At 43.8% G+C, this 17,251-nt stretch overlaps 1 protein-coding gene and 1 long non-coding RNA gene across 3 annotated transcripts in view; one reads left to right on the forward strand and one right to left on the reverse strand.

The window, feature by feature from the left end:
• Nucleotides 1-14,358, reverse strand: part of LOC135213662 (uncharacterized) — a 153,861-nt gene extending 139,503 nt beyond the window's left edge. For both annotated transcript variants that reach the window (XR_010314176.1, XR_010314177.1), the window contains exon 1: nucleotides 14,150-14,358. This is a non-coding gene — a long non-coding RNA (uncharacterized LOC135213662). The remainder of the gene's footprint in view (nucleotides 1-14,149) is intronic.
• Nucleotides 1-17,251, forward strand: part of LOC135213661 (glutathione S-transferase theta-1-like) — a 41,044-nt gene that overhangs the window by 5,874 nt on the left and 17,919 nt on the right. Inside the window, exons 2-4 of the mRNA XM_064247720.1 lie at nucleotides 4,330-4,417; nucleotides 4,602-4,752; nucleotides 13,087-13,267. Coding sequence (XP_064103790.1) covers nucleotides 4,330-4,417; nucleotides 4,602-4,752; nucleotides 13,087-13,267 — 420 coding nt within the window. The remainder of the gene's footprint in view (nucleotides 1-4,329; nucleotides 4,418-4,601; nucleotides 4,753-13,086; nucleotides 13,268-17,251) is intronic.

Here is a 17,251-nt window from a genome sequence, read left to right on the forward strand (position 1 = left end):
GAAAGCCAAACTCAAAGACATCAATCGAGTTTGGAAAAAGAGAGCAAAGATACATTTAAGAGACAAAGTATCTACAATTCCCTCCGTTTTAATAAAGAGACTACTCCATGGACACAGTACAAGAAACTGACCAAATCAGTTTCCTTTACAAATCCCCCCCCTACCTCAAGTGACGATTCATACAGACGCGTCACTCAGTGGTTGGGGGGGTTACTCCCAACACCAAATGTTTCAGGGAATCTGGTCACTCAATATGAAACAGTTTCACATAAATGTGTTGGAAGCAATGGCAGTGTTTCTAACCTTGAAACAATTGCATCACCACAAGACAAGTCATGTGAGGATAGTCTCAGACAATTCAGTGGTAGTCCACTGCATAAACAGAGGAGGTTCCAAATCACCCAATCTGAATCATGTTCTAGTAACAATATTTTCCTTGGCAGCAAAAAGAAACTGGTTCCTGTCAGCAACACATCTGGCAGGAGTAAAAAATGTTATAGGCGGAACTCTTTATCCAGAATACCAAGCCTTCTTTAGAATCGGAGGTGGTCCCTAGACATGAATTCATTTCGGTGGATAACCAGACTAGTTCCAGATCTCCAGGTAGACTTGTTTGCGACATGCACCAACCACAAACTTCCTTGCTACGTAGCCCCCAACCTGGACCCTCAGGCCTATGCCATGGACGCATTAACCTTAGATTGGAACCACTGGCAGAAGATTTATCTGTTCCCTCCAGTGAATCTTCTGATGAAGGTGTTACACAAACTACGTTCCTTCAAAGGAACAGTGGCCCTAGTAACACCCAACTGGCCCAAAAGCAATTGGTTTCCGCTCCTACTAGAGCTGAAGCTCCATCCCAGACGGATCCCACATCAAAGTTGACACAAATAGTTCAAACGCAGACTGTGTCAGCTTCCTCAAGAGTAGTTCAAACCCTAACTTTGTGGACTTCATGAAATTTGCTGCTCATAAAGATGCAAATATCGATCCGGAGAATGTCTTATTCATAGAATTCTGACAAAAGGGATTCAACGCTTAGGCAATATGATTTCGGCTGTTAAAAGAAATTAGCGGAGTTTATTAAAGAAATTTAGATATTCTTCAAATGACCCCAAATTTGGCCATTTCATTTTTTAAAATCTTATTTGATAAAGGCCTAGCCGCTAGTACTATTACTACGATTAAGTCGGCTCTGAAAAAGATTTTTCAAGTTGGATTTAATATTAATTTAGCAGATTCTTATTTTTCATCCATTCCCAAAGCTTGTGCTCGACTTAGACCTACAATTCGTCCTCAAAAGGTCACGTGGTTTTTAAACGATGTTTTAAAACTAGCCTCGGATATCAACAACGAATCTTGCTCTTACATTTCTCTACTGAGAAAAACTTTGTTTCTTACAGCCATGGCCTCAGGTGCCAGAATATCAGAATTAGCAGCTCTCTCACGTAATCCTGAGAACTTAGATTTCCTCCCAACAGTAGAGTACTGCTCTCGCCGGATAGGAGTTTCCTAGCTAAAAATGAAGATCCTCAAAATAGATGGTCTCCTTGGAAAATTATTCCTCTACCTCAGGATACATCCCTATGTCCTGTGTAACTCTGAAAGCCTTTTTAGCTAGATCCTCCTCATGTTCCTCTGGTCATTTATTTGCCAGAGAGAAAGGGGGTACTATCTCAATTCAAGGTATTAGACAGCAAATACTCTACTTCATAAAGCAAGCTAATCCAGAATCTTTTCCACATGCTCATGATATTCGGGCTATAGCTACCTCAATTAATTATTTTCAAAATATGAATTTTGATGACCTTAAGAAGTATACGGGTTGGAAATCTCCTCGGGTCTTTAAACGCCACTATCTAAGAAATATTCAAGCCTTAAAATTTTCCACTATAGCGGCGGGGAGTTTAATCTCATCTGACTAACTTTCCTTACTTCAATTTCGTCCCATTCTTATACTGTCACCTTTCTATACCTGCCACTCTCGCCACGATGCCTCTCACCTCGGTAGATCAGATTCAGCCACCAAGTATCATGCTTCTCCTTAGGATATCGTTCATTCTTAGATTCGGCTTAATCATACCTGTATATAGTAGATTATTAAATGTATATGATTCGTTTACATTTTTGTTTAGGTATACATATTTAGTAATTAAGTTATAATATAAGTTATATTCTTAAGTTTAGAAATTAAGATCGATGTATGCATTGTTAGAGATTAAGCTATTTATAAGTTATATTCTTAACTTTAGACATTAAGTTTATATACTACTATTACTTAATGAAGATGGATCTATTAATGATGTTTTCGTTATCCTTTTTATTAATTTCAATTCATGAGCTTGAAAGGCATTCTCTGGTATTTTTTCACCGGCGAACACAGGTCGACCCAGAAAAGGGATTTTGACGGAGGAGAAAAATCTATTTCTGGGGAGAGACCTGTGTCGCCCGGTGAAACCCTACCCTGTTTCCCATCCCATTCCTTTCCAAGCCATTACTGAAATCTATGACAGAAGGATGTAAGATGGCGCTCGCATCGGGCGGGGACTGGGTGAGTCGGAGCGGTGTGGTGGAGACCGTTGTGTCGGCACATCCCGTGTTCATATGTTGACGAAGGAGTAATCTAATTGGAAGATGACCTGTGTTTAGTGGCTTTCACACGCCCTTTCTTTATACACGACGCCCTTGAGGTGCTCGCGCGAGGGTAGTAACCTCTGCATACCAATGGTTTACTTTCTCTGGTATATTTGGAAATTATTTATATCAGAAAAGTATTAAGAAGGACCTTTTCACCGGGCGACACAGGTCTCTCCCCAGAAATAGATTTTTCCTCCGTCAAAATCCCTTAATTGGTTAACTTACTTTAGTATTTTTAGTGCAGAAGACAAGTAGAAAAATACTTCAGTTTGTGATACAAGCGTGAAATTTGGCACAAGTGCTTATTTTAACCCTCTTTGGAAAAATCTGCTTGTCCATGCACAATTTCAAAATGGCCGCCACCTTTCAAGATGGCCGCTAGTTGTTTCAGTTTCTGACACTTGGAGCAAATCACTGTTGAAATAAATACATTAGTCATTATTCAGATAATGTCTTCCTGGGCAGAAGAGTTAACTAAAGATATCACCAGAGCTCATGCTACTGTATTTACCATTGTGATAAAGATTGCATACAAAATGGCCACCATGAAACATTTTGCTCTTTAACTCTGCAACTAAGAAAGATAGAGATAGAAATTTTTAGCTATGCCTACATTTATGAGGCCAGAGAATATGTTTCTAACATTTCTTCTGGGCTATTATTAATATTAAATCTTGGAAAGGGACCCCGTAATGCTACTGAAAAGTATAAAAGCACAAGACTATAATGGAGTATGACCTCAAAGTACCTAATGTATGTTTGAGCACTGTCTCAATGTCTTTTTTAAGCCTGAAATGAAAGTAAGATTTTAAAGATGCATGGTGTCACCCTTTAGTGTGACAAAATTCTCATTCAGGTGTATCTGAAGCAACATTTGAAACATTGTAGTTACACCTCACATTATGATTACACCTTACAATTGCAGCTACACAAAGCTGTGCATGTCAGCCCAAGCTTGTAGCATTTGTATCTGCCATGGCAGTCAGATTTGCAGCCACATTTTGTAAACTGTTCACAACTGTTTGCACAAGGAGTTGGCTGTCCAGAAGACTTTCCAGTCTTCGGCAGTCCAACCCCAGTCAGCTGGACTCTGTGCTTCTGGCTGGTGAAGAATTGCCTGACCATGTACATAACCTGCCTGATATGCTGAATGTTTGGTGTGTTGACGCAGAGCTGCTCTGGTTGCAACTTTTTAACTTGGATAATATGCTTTCCTTTGTTTTGTTTTTGTTAAATTGTCATATACCGTACGTATATGTGTGTGTGAGCCTCCTGTGGATTGGAAAGCAAACTTTGTAAGGTTCCTTTGGCATGGGTGACTGTACGTAGTAGGAGGGGCTGGTTTGTCCTCCCCTGACACAGATCCTCACAAATTTTGTGCCTTTTGCTTGGGTCAGAATTGCCTCTAGAACTACCCTTGTAAGGAGTGTGAAGGATTGTCCAAGAGGAGGACCTTGCAAAGGGTTAGTGCCATCAATGCATCTCACATGGTGCACTTTAGTCATTACTAATGGGTGTTTGCAACATCCTTTCAACCCCCTTTTATTTGTTCACTATGTTCAGCTTGGTGACCTGTTACTAAGCTTAAACAACCAAAACCAGCTTTCACTCAAAGATACTTCCATATAAAGAGTAGGTTGCAATTTTATATTTCTTTGTCATGTAGACTATATGAAATATCTTAATTTTCAGGAAAACACAGAACTGAAGAGTATGCCCAGATTAATCCATTCCAGTTAGTGCCTGCAATAGACGATAATGGATTCAAGCTTGCAGAAAGGTAAGGGGTGAAGGGAAAAGATTTTAAATGAGTGGTGATAAGTTCATGGAATTTACTGCAACTGCTTTACTGGCTTAATGACTGTAGATGCATAGATGTACATACGTACTTGGTGTGCTGTTAATTTAAGATGAGATTCCGTAGTTGTCGAGACTGAACAATACGGGTATAATTTTTATGACAGTGTGGCTATTCTTCGATACCTCTCACGCAAGCCTAATGTTCCGGACCATTGGTACCCTAAGGAGTTGCAAGCACAGGCAAAAGTAGATGAGTATTTGGAGTGGCAACATCTCAACACTCGCTTAAATTGTGCCATGTTTTTCCAGCACAAGGTAAATACTATAATTAGATTTTGCACATCTATTTAAGTACAGAAAAATATAAAGTTAATACAGTACTATATATTTTTGTACATGAACTTTCCGTCCTCAGATAGACACTTAGCTTTAGTCTCTGACGTTCCCGACAGAAATTCGAATTTTGTGGCACACACGACAGGTAGGTCAGGTGATCTACCCTTCCCGCAGCTGGGTGGCGGGTGTATGAACCAATCCCGTTTTCTAATCAGATTTTCTCTGTCGCTGGAACCATCAACACCTGTTGTTGGTTCTTCCTGATTTGGATTTTGTTTTTCGTTTGCCGTAGGTCTTTTGGCCGTCTTTTGGTGACGTATTAGATCGTTGGCTTGGCATACGCTTATTAACTTTTTTTGTTTCTATAATGCGTCAGTCGCTAGTACTGTTGTTAGTTTTTGTGATTGTATGTAGAACGTTAGATTACCGAACGAGGACGGGAACACGGTTCGGTAGAATCTCACACTGTAGACTACAGAATTTTGATTTTGTTTTTCATAGAAACTACAGCTCTTTTGTATCAGTCTGTTATACGTACTGTATACATTTACTGAATGACAGTCATTATTACGAAACATTTCATATAATGTAATTCCTTAGAGAACCCTCATTGTTGAAGTTTTGTTGTAGTTCTTTAGAGCACTTACTATTTTGTCTTTAATGAGTGTGAAATTTTTGAATGAGGAAGAGGTTCCTAACCCTAATGTAGTTGTTGCAACCTCCCCTCCTCTTTTAACCCTTCTTCGTACCTGTGGATTCGTCTTCGAGATGAAGCGCCTCAGCAGAGTGGTTAGTTGGTCCTGTAACTGGATAACCACTGGTTCCATGCTTCGTAATAAGTACCATTCTAACTTTTCTAGCGTGAAAATCGAGCTTCGCAGGATGATTTTGCAGTTGCTTGCAATGGAAGGTAAGAGTGACATAGTGATTTGTGCAGTGTCCCCAGTGTTGTGGAGGGGGCGTCTGACCGGCTCCGTAGCGCTTCCAGGCCTAGACCTCTTCCAAACTCCCAGACCCAGTGGAGGAGGAAAGTCAACAGCCGCAGGAAGGTTAGGGAGAACCCCCACCGGTCAGGCATTCCCAGGCTGCCTCAGACCCCCTCAAGAAGGATTCTACGTCAGTGCTTCTCTTCGTCCGACTCGCCCTCGCCGAAGCGTGGTTGAGCTCACGGATGCCTCGCGCCCCTTGAAGAGAGCCTGGAAGGCGCCCTGCAGCCCCCTTGCTTCCAGCCTTAAGTCTTTCCAGAGGAGCCTTCTCTGGATGTGAAGTGCCATATCTCAGGATTGGGGGGGGGGGGGCCCTCGTCTCCTCGTTTGCCTCGCTCTACTTCGCCAAAAGAGGAGCCTGAGAAGTCCCCTTCTCGTATTCTTGCGGGGCTTCAGGCGCAGATTTTGGCCCTCGCTGATTCCGTGGCCTTTAGTTCCCGCAGGAGGAAGGATCTGTCTCTCCCCGTTAAGAAGTCCAGGCGCCCGTCTCTCGACTTACGCTCTCCGCTTCGTAGGCGCTCTTTTCCTGATGTCGATGCTTCTCCCGAACGAGGTGTCTCTCGCGAGAGGCGCTCCTCTCCTGGCAGGCTCCCTTCCTCGTCCAAGCGCCAATCTACTTGCCTGCGCTCGTCTTATCTAACTGCGCTCCTCGGGACAGGCGACAGTTCCCTCGCAGGGGCTCCTCTCATGACAGGCGCTCTTCTATTGACAATCGTTCTCCACTGGACTAGCACCAGGAAACTCGCTGACTCTCCTCTCCTATCAGGCGCTCTCCTCGGGGCAGGCGCCAAGAGCCTGGTAGGCGCTCTTCTCCTGGCAGCCGCTCTCCTCGTGTCAGGCGCCAGGCTGCTGGCAGGCGCTCTTCGGTTGACGTTCGCGCTCCTCTTGTCAGGAGCCAAGAGCCTCGCAAGCGCCTCTCTCCTAGTAGGCGCTCTTCTCCTGGTAGCCGCTCTCCTCGTGACAGGCACCAAGAGCCTCGCAGGCGCTGCTCCCTAGTAGGCGCTCTTCTCCGGGAAGCTGCTCGCCTCTTGACAAGACCCAAGAGCCTCGTGGGCGCCCTCGTCACGGGAGGCGATCTTCTACTGATAGGCGCTTTCCTTTGTCCAAATTTTCGTCAACTTCTAAGCGCGAGTCTTCTCCAGACTCCTCGTATCCAGCAGGCTCTTGTCTTCATCTGGACGTCATTCTGGAGCACGAAGTAGGGAACCCAGATGACGGTGTGCTTGCCGCTTCCACCTCCTCTGCCGTGGCAGCAGCGTTTTTTCTACGGAGTATTGCAGCGCCTTCTTCTTCTTCTTCTTCTTCTTTTCTTCTGTTTCTTCTTCTTCTTCTTCTTCTTCCCCCCCCGATTTATTGTTACCACGATAATCAGGAACCTCGCCAAATGCACGAATTCCTGAAATTCTTAGCGTTAGAAGTAGACTAACGCTGAAGGAAGATTTCTCACAGTAGGCGACCAATCCTGGATTAGAGAAGAATGGACGGGAACATCCAGTTTGTCTTGAACTATCGTCTTCGGTATTCTGTTCACCATGGAAGCTTTCCCTCGGGGAAGACTTCTCCTTCACTCTCTTCATTAGAGTTCGAAGGCGGTCGATCTCCAATCCTTATTCTTTTTTCTTGAAAGGAAAAGAATTTAGGATGAAGATCGTTGTTCAGAATCCTTCGAATATACTACGTATATTACCCTCGCGACATGATTCTGCTAAGCAGTTGAATTGTCCGAGGTGTAGGCGCATTTCCTAGTTTATTCTACGAATTGTGAACTAGACGAGGAGTATTATAGTAATTGAACTGCAACTCGGGGTTGCCTGCAACCTCCCAGGAGTTTCCAGTTTCAATTTTATATACTTATGGTTTTGTCACAACACCAACTCAGCTTTTGTATTTACCTAAATCCGTTTCGTTTAAATATAATTGCTCGAGCATATCTTTTTATGCTCGGTGGTTCTAGCCGAACGCATTCCTTCGTGGAATGGATTACCTGGCAACTCAGGATGAGGAGTCAGCGACAGCTACTGTGTATTGAACTGCCCGAGGCAACTCAGTGCCAGCTGCCGCTTCGAGAAGCACGGTCGGTTATGTCTCTCTCCCCTGCTTTGATTGACTACCTACCGTATCTCTGCCCAACAATCGCGGACTTAGGTCTCTGATTAACGGGGATTCTCGCATACATGAATGACCATCTGCTGTGACGCTCGAAGTAATCGACTTCGGTATTGCAAGAATTTACAACAGATATCTCTTCGACTCTTTCATCTTGCTGTTTACCACCAGTAACAGAAGTCTGTAATAGTCTCCCGCTGCATCGCACTGCGATAATCCGAATGATTTTTTGCAGACATCTGAGTTTGTCCTCAAAATTTCTTGTATTCGGAGGTGGGCAATTGTTCATTGTTCACCCCGAATTAGCAGATAGATTGAAGGACATCGCCTACTCCCCGACCTCCCAGCTCTACTTCCAAACGTTCAGCCCATGAGAAGCAGTTCTTCAGGCAGTACTTCCCTGTGTTGTCTTTACTGAAAAATGCCCCGCTTTCATTGCAACTACGACTCCTCGCCGGACAGCAATGAAATAGCGGTTAGCGTTTTCAGTTATCTGTAAGCACAGGTTCAGAATCTTGAGATTCCGTCTCTCGATGCGGCTATGAAGACGTAGGTTGCATTCCTGTCCACCTTCATCTTCAACGGCACATAGTGTTGTTTCTCCTTAGCTGAGATTTTACTAATATGAAATGTCTTGCCATCAGGGACCTCGGTCCCTAGAAGGCAATTGACTTTTGCCTTTTGGGCTCATGCCTTAAGAGAATCATCACCTCGCCAGCAGGCATCGGGGACAAACAAATACGATTTGTTTAGTCTCTCGGCATAACCCTTTTAAAGGCGAAGGTCACGTGATTTGCTCGGTTGCTTGGACAACTTGCTGCACTAAGTCAGTTACGATCTTCGCTGTGGACTTAGTCCGGTTGTTACAGATCGATCATTACTTCAGCCTATGGATTGTCCAAGTACCCATAACATCGACACACAATGGAGCGTCGGTGTCCTATCCACTACCGACAACTCCGCTGCATGGGGATAGGAGATTGCGAGACGCTTCGCTGCAGTCTTGGCTGCAGACGGATAGAACAGTATGGGTACTCAACATCACCGAAGACGAGAAGAGGGATAGGTCATGCGACTATTCCCTTCTTTTCCTCCGAGAGAACTGCATGACTTTTCCTGTGAAGTCAAGCTTCCAGGGGATGGGGATCCGTGACGCTCGATTTCGTACCGAACTTCGTAGCGAAGACTTAGAACCCTTCGGTCCCTGACGATCGGTTCGAGTCCTTCACAATCCCCTCCCTAGTGGACTTCACCGCTTTCGATGTGAAGGCAATGCTGCTTTGTCCGGTAAGGGCGCGACGGAGCTGTCTGAAGAAACTCGGCACCCCAGGCTGAGTGTAGACGCCTCTTCGTTGGCACCACCATCGTGGTGCTAGCTTCATTCCCTCGCGTTCCGAAGAACTTCTCCGTGGCGCAGGTAGTGAAGGCAATGGTCTGGTCCAACCAGACCACAGGCACTTCCTTCTACCCTTGGGGATATTGCCCACAGGTCCTTGGATCTTTTTCCTTGGGACCCGTGGTGTATCCTCAACACGTTGTGTAGCTAAACCAGACCCTCGCAGGCTGAACAGCATTGAGTCCTGGTGTGACTGTAAGAAGGGATGACTGAATGAGAGTATGACTGGCTCCTCTTTCCATCTTTTTCTCCACCTATCCTTTTCATTAGGGATGGGAGCAACTATCCACCACTTCCCCCATCAAAGGGAGGGAAGTGGAAGACAACAAGAGACTAACCCCATAACTTTATGTTGCCTCTTGCAAACAGCAACAACTTCTTGCTGGCTGGTACAAAGAGATACGCTTGCCTCTCTCTTTTGTACTTGGTCCAGAGGTCTGACCATTGATCCTGCGGTGCACACCCCAATCAATCGGACAGAGGCTTGGATCCCTCCCTCGCTCTTACAACCAGGGAAGCTTCCATGGTTCGTCGAACACCAGTCTGTTCACAAAGACTCAGATTCCTCCCACCAAGAAGTGAGTCTTCCTTTTGTAAAGGACCGATGGGTTGTATAACGTGTTGGAACAAATGGCAATTGGTCGAAAATTGCATTCTTTCCTAACTATACAAACCTGAGGTCCTTTACACATAGCCCCACCTCAGGTTTGTCTGCTCTTGTAGGGGTAGAAGCAGAAAGGGCTCTTTCCCCTGTTAGAAGTCTTAGTTCTATCTCAGAAGGAAGAAGCAACTTAAGGGAAATACGGACAACCTCTGGTGTTCTGTCAGAGATCCCAGTAGGCCTTTGTCTAAGAAGGCTCTAGCATTCTTTTTAGAAGTCTGCCTAAGGAAGCCCACTTAACATGCGACGAGGACCAGTTCAGGCTCCTTAAGGTTAAGGCCCATGAAGTGAGGGCTATTGCCACCTCATTAACCTTCAACAAGAATGTCTATGCAAAACCGGCTGAAAGCGACATATGGGAGATGCAACTCGGTCTTCGCGAGCCACTACTTGAGAGACGTCAGGGTCACTTATGATAAGTGCTGCGCATTAGGACCCTACGTATTTACGGATTCGGTGCTGGGACAGGGAGCTGAAACGTATCCTTTTTAGCTTAGCTATTTTTAATCTTATTTGATTTGTGTTTTTAAAGTTAAATGAAACAGGATGTGTGTATGCATCTCTTTCGTATCTTAGATCTAACACGTGTTAGATTGGTCAGGTGGTCTGGATTGTTTTGGCTCCTTGTAATTGTAGTGGACAGGTTCTGTCATGTAAGTGGGCGAACCCCCTTTGACAAGATCCTACTTGGATTCTACCATGTAACTGGATGACAAATCCCTTTGGTAGATCCGAAGAGTCTTTCAGCAACAGGTCACGTCCTAGCTGTAGCTCTTCAGGCAATGCAGACTCATAGATTGTATCCATGAAGTCTTCTGCCTAACCAGTAAGAACCAAGGTTTTTATATCCTACAACATGTGTTGTTTCTCTTTTCTATATTGTTTAGCTGTCTCTTACCCTCCACCAAGGGTGCCAATCAGCTAAGTATATATCTGACAGGAAAGTTCATGTACAAAAATGATATTGTTATGATACAATAAAGTTTTGTACATACTTACCTGGCAGATATGTACTTAGCTTTAGTCTCTGATGTTCCCGACAGAAATTCGAATTTCGCGGCACACGCGACAGGTAGGTCAGGTGATCTACCCTTCCCGCCGCTGGGTGGCGGGTGTATGAACCAATCCCGTTTTCTAATCAGATTTTCTCTTCCACCTGTCTCCTGAGGGGAGGCTGGGCGGGCCATTAATCGTATATATCTGCCAGGTAAGTATGTACAAAACTTTATTGTATCATAACAATATCATTTTTCCATCTTAAAACACAATGCACTGTACATACAGTAGTACGTACTGTATTTTATAGAATAGGCACGCAAAACTAAATCTGAACTTACAGGTGACAAAGGGGAGCACTCTGAACAGTTTTAATGAGCAATCCCATTTGTTTGCATCTGAATGTTTATAATAGAGTGGTGTCTGTACATATACATATGTGAAACTGTACTTCATCTGGCTACACCTGAAAGTTAGTAGATATTGACAGTTTACTCTATGAATGTGTTTCATCACAAAAATTCATGTCATATTGAGTCCTCAGACAGAAATCTGTCAAGAAAAAGTAAACCATTCTTTATTTTGTAAAGGAATATTCCTTGATGCAAGCTAGTATGGTGTGAAGTTTTAATTGAATAAACATGGCTGTTATGGTGGAAGTTCTAGGTTGGTGTTTCAAGTTAACTATGTATCTAGTTGCCTATCTACCTTTCATATTTTTTTATTTTTTTTTTTATGTCTGCCTTACAGTCAGAACATTTCTGATGTTGTTAGCTCAGAATGTGACTGGCTGTGAAATTTCCTATTTCTCTACCTTTTTGGTATTTTTGGTGTGCGTATGGTTGTTATGTAAATCAGGACGAGTGAAATCTAGCACAAATTTTGTGTGATGTATGTTATTTTCTCATGTGTTTGTCTCATGTATGTTATTTTCTTTTGGCAGAAATTGAAAGTATTGACTGTTTTTGGAACTGTTGAAGGTGTCCAGATGTTTATTGGAGTCAGTTGGTTGTTTTTCGCTTCTTCTTCCCTACAACTTCTGCTTGTTTTGTGCTCATGGGAGCCCTGATAAACATTCTCGATACTAATTTGTTAGTCTGTAGCCACCTACCCCATTGGCTCGGCCAATGCCATCTCATTTTAACCCATGGCTTCTTATCCTAAGCTGCTTCCTGGAAGCTGTGAGCATTGGAAGTACCCTCTCCATTTTGTCCTATTGCTCTGACTATTGTGTCTGGATTGGCTACCATTCAACACTGTCTGTCACTCTAACTAGTCAGCTGTTATTTATTTATTACAAAGGATTAGTTTATCCAAACTGTGCATGGTATCAGTCCTGACTGAGCTGCATTCATGGACCACTAATGACCATAACTGTCCATTAATGTCAGTACTGGTCTTTTACCATCCAGGTTGTCCACTGTCCTGTTTAGAGCAGCCATTAGTGTGCTCTGCCAAAAGTCATTAAGGGATAGTTCACCAGTACCCAGTACCAGTTCTGCCTGGTCCAATTCTGTTGTTGAGCTGCTAATGAGCAACATTGAGGCTGACTATGCAGAATTATCCTCTACTTCTTCAGAACTTTTCCCTTCCAGTATGTTCAAGCACTGGATGTGTCCAAGCACTGGATGTAGTTCACTGGTCATGCGAGTATTCTCTATGATGATCTGGGTTTCACCTCTGTGAAGTGCCCCTTGCTTGATGTGGATTCTAAATGTTTTTAGCAGTTTCATGTTATATGCCACCTGCCCTGGTTCCTACTAGCCCATTGGGTGTTGGAGGAGGTGGCTTCTGTGCTCTCTGGCTTGTCTTTTGTTAATGCCACTAATTTTGCTGCATATTTATCACCATAGAGGGGAAGTGCCAACAGTGTGCCTTGTGTGGCCTTCTGCAAATTCATTCATTCATTGTACAGTATTTTTTTTGTGTAGTGTTCAGCTTCTATAGATTTACATTTTGGCAATGCCACCTCATCTAAGAACTGGTCTTAAATGATCCTTTTGGGGAACCATAAAAAAGTCAAGAAATGTGACTTACCAGCTTAGATACATTAATTTACAATATTAGTGCCACAGTGATATTAATTTAAGATTAAATTTGCATATTTACTTTAAAGATTACTGTATTGTGTGGTATATAATTCTTTTATTTTACTGTATACTCAACAGTTTTTGCGGCCAAAGATGTTTGGTGTCGAGGTGAACCAGAAGAAAGTTGACGAATTTCAGAGCAGAATGGAAACGACTCTTGAACAGTTTGAAACAATATGGTTGAAAGATAAGCCATTTTTAGCAGGCTCTGAAATTACTATTGCTGATTTGCTTGCTGTCTGTGAATTAGAACAACCAAGTGAGTGCTAGGCTAGTCAATTTATATCCTTTTTTGTGGAAAAAAGATGTTATTAAATATGTCCAGTTCTGTCCACATTCTTTTTCACATATATAGAAAATCTCTCTCATACATATGCAGTAGAAGTCCAATTATATTTGCCATCTTTAGAATTGAGGTCATGGTTGATATTAAAAACATTCAAACTACTTGAACGCCCTTCCCTCTCAGTTTGCTTGGTCAACCATCAGCAGTTTTTATTGGTAAGTATGATTATTACTAATAATATTGCAACCAAAATGTATTCTAAATAATAAGAAATGTCCAAACATAGAAACATACAACTCAGCCACTTTCTAGGACATGCAGAAGAAGAATTTATTCCTACAGTAATCCAAACCCTTCTCTTTTACATAGGAGTATCTTTGAATAAAGCCAATTTAATTGTTGAAGCCTGTTAACATGGAGGTCAACTAATGGCAGGTGGTTGAATTGGACACAGACATGCAAGGAATTTTGCTCAAGTGTCAAAGCATTCAGAAATTAAGCCTTATGCAGATGATCAGAAAAAAGAAAATATATTTCACCTCAGAAAGGGAAGAACCCTCCAATATGCTAGTATTTAACCTGAGAGAATTTTAACTGGCTTTGGCAAATTTAGAAGATTCAGTTCTTGGTCCAAATGACATACCATATGCCCTGACAAAGTATATGTACCATTTTGCATCAATGTGTACTTCAATAGAAGTCTGGTAGAACTTAACTGTTCCCATTTTTGGTAAATGCAGAGTATTTCCCTTTGTAAAACCATAGGAGGACAGCTAATTGGTATCCAGTTGTAGACTCATAGCAATAACATGCTGCCTTTTTAAGGTAATAGGAAAAAGAATAACTAAAACTCACCTCACATGGTATTTGGAGGGTAAAAGTATTTTCAGCAGCTCCAAGTGGATTCAGAGAAGTGCATTCCACCACTGATGCTTTGGTATGAATGGCGTCCCCTGTCTGCAAAGCCTTTGCAATCTAACATCATGTCAGTGTCTTGATAGTCTTATGCCAACATGGGCTCTTGCTCATGAAGCACCCTGTAGCACACTAGTGCCTGTAGAAGAAACAGGAAAAAAAAACGCATTAGTAACAGCATTATAATGTGGCTGGGTATTTTAATTGGATAAAGAATATGGCACTATATGGAGACATGCCTTTCTGTAAGATCTTTATCATTGTAATTTTAGAAATATGCTACTTTATATAAAAGCATATGTAAAGTTTTGAGAATATCAAGTACAAGTCAGGTCAGTATTGCCAAGTAACAAAATTCAAGGCATGCTACAGGATAGTCTTGTGGGTGCTGCCCTGTTTTTAGTGATCATTAATGGGAAAGCAAAATTAGTTAGGCACTAACAATTTATTTAAAGGGCTGAAATTTATGGCTTTAAATTTGCTGAAACAAACACTGTATAGTGATTCATTTGTGCCTCATAGTAAAGGGTTTCACCCATACCCCAATTTAAACTTAGCAATCAATAAATTTCCTGTGTTGCAGAAACTCAGAAACTAAGATTTTTTGGACTTGTTTGATTATGAATTGTCATGGGTTTCTCATTTGATTGATTTTAAATCCAGATGCTTTTAATCTTTGGATTTGTTCCTACATCAAATACAAACCTTCCGTCCTTTACTTGAGATAGATTGCAGCTCAGCTGAAACTACTGGCTAATACATTCTTTTATATACCGAGGTAGTTAACTACCGGGCCGGTAGCTACCTGCCCGGCGGTGGGGAAGCACCGCCTCCCCACCAGCTCACTGAGTCATCACTTTGATTACAGCCAGCAGCGAGGAAAGACCTCTCTCTTTCGCTCTCGCTGTCTTGTTGAAATTATTCATAGCATTCTTTTTCTCTTTCTAGATAAATGTGAGTATGTCTAACAAAATGGTTATGCATTCCTGTCCTGGTGTCCCGGGCCGTAGGTGTGAGACTTTCATGAGCAGGATTGATAGAAACCCTCACTCCCTTTGCCCTTCTTGCAGGGGGCATTCCTGTACATCGAAATCCCCCTGTGAGGAGTGTCATACCTGGTTGCCTGCCCAGTGGGTTGAGTATCGCCGGCGGCGAAGTAAGAAGAAGAAAAGGGATTCTTCGCCTTTGAGTTCTTCTTCAAAGACCAAACGACCCAGGCCTTCTGCTTCTTCGTCGGGGACTCGTCCTTCGGAACCTTCGGTGTCTCTCTCCTCCCTTTGAAAGGGCAAGACCTGCCCGTTTCCCCTGGTGAAATGGGAAGGCCAGGCCCCTCTAAGGATGAGCCTTGTTTTTCAGTGCGTGTTGACGATGCCCTTCGTGTTTTGTGGCTTTCGTTGGGACTTCCTGGCTTGCCATCGAAGGAGAGACTTTTGTCAGAACTCTCCGCTAGGACTGTGTCTCCCTTCTTAGTCTCCTTGGATGAGTAAGCCTCATCCTCTTGTGCTGTTGAGGAAGACGCCCTTCCCTTAGCAGCATAGCCCCCAGAGCCCTCCCCTGCAGAGGCTCTTTTCAATGCTGACCAGGTCCATCCTCCTGTCTACCTGCCTTCGGGGATGCGGGCCCTGCAGCTTCACCTTGTCCCTGGACGAGGTACTTGGACTCCTCCTGACACACCTTCTTTGAGAGCCAGCAGTCTCTCAGAGTAGTAGTAAAGACTCCTCTCAGAGATTTGCTGACGCGCGCTCTCCTTCAAGACCTGCTAGACCTTCGCTCATAAGCTCCTCATCTTTGTGCAATGCTACAGCATGGACAAAGGAGCCTTTGCTGGATTTACGCACCTACTCAATGCGCGATGCTATGGCACACGCACAGGAGGCTTCGCTAATTGCATGCTCCCCTGCAATTGGAGAGAGGTCGCAGAGACACTGTTTCTCCCTCTCGTGGACAACGCACCAACGCGTGGCCTCCTTCTACACCTGTGTGTGCAGCAATACAGCGAGAACACCTTCCTGATGCGCGCCATTCATTTGCGCACCTTGTTACTCCTGTACAGCATACTTGATTGCGCATGCTTCCTCTAAACAATGCTCGCTTGTAGCACGCATTACCCAAGGAGCTGCTTCACCTCTGCCTCAGTAACAGCATAAGCGTTCACCAATATGCGGCACTGCCCGTGCGAGCCAACATGCGTCACCAGAGCGTTTTTCTAAACACTCCCGCAGGTGCTCTCGGTCTCCAGTATCATGCCCCAGATGCACTCCTTCTTCAGAACACTCTTCTTCTTCTACACATGCTACATGACGCACATTTTCACCTGGAGAGCGTTAATGCGCCAGCACCGACACTCTCTTGCTCCTGCAGATATACACTCACCTGTAGAACCTTTTTCCTCTGTCTTTTTCAATGTTTTGACAAAAAACTGAGAAGTCTGAGTTGGAGTGCCCGTCCCATGGAACTTCCATCGTCTGCTCCTCCTCTGGAGGATTTCCACCTCGGAATCCTCGTAAAGCTGCAACCCAGCCTTCCAGAAGGGAGCCATATAGGCTTTCGCCATTAATCAGAGGTCGTCATTCCCCAACTCTGCCTTGAGAGCGAGGCCCAAAGCGGGCCCCTTCTCCTTCAAATGACCTTTCAGCCCCCCTTCCTATTCCTCTCGGGAAGTTGGGAGAGCAGTTAAGGGGGTTTACCATCCCTAAGCTGCCACGAGTGCTTAATGCCAGGCGAGAGGCGCTCTGGAAGTAAAGGCATCCTGTGACTCCTCCTTACGAGTCCAGACCTCCAGCCTCTCGAGGTTCTTAATCTCCATTGTAGAGAAGTATCATATCTTGCCCATCGAATTCAAACCCAGCCAAGATCCTCCTGACAGGGCTTGCACAGTGCTTGCAGAGAGGGTTCCATCTCCCCTCTCTCCTCCAGTTTCACCAGAAGCAGACAGGCATCCTCCAACTCTACCTTCCCCCTTCTCGCAAGGGGCTGTCTGATGAGGGCATAAGGACCTTTGGAAGGTAGCGAAGAATTGCCCTTGCAATTCCAAGCCTCCAA

The sequence above is a fragment of the Macrobrachium nipponense genome, chromosome 43 (genome assembly GCF_015104395.2).
Source record: "Macrobrachium nipponense isolate FS-2020 chromosome 43, ASM1510439v2, whole genome shotgun sequence".
NCBI classification, from domain to species: domain Eukaryota; kingdom Metazoa; phylum Arthropoda; class Malacostraca; order Decapoda; family Palaemonidae; genus Macrobrachium; species Macrobrachium nipponense.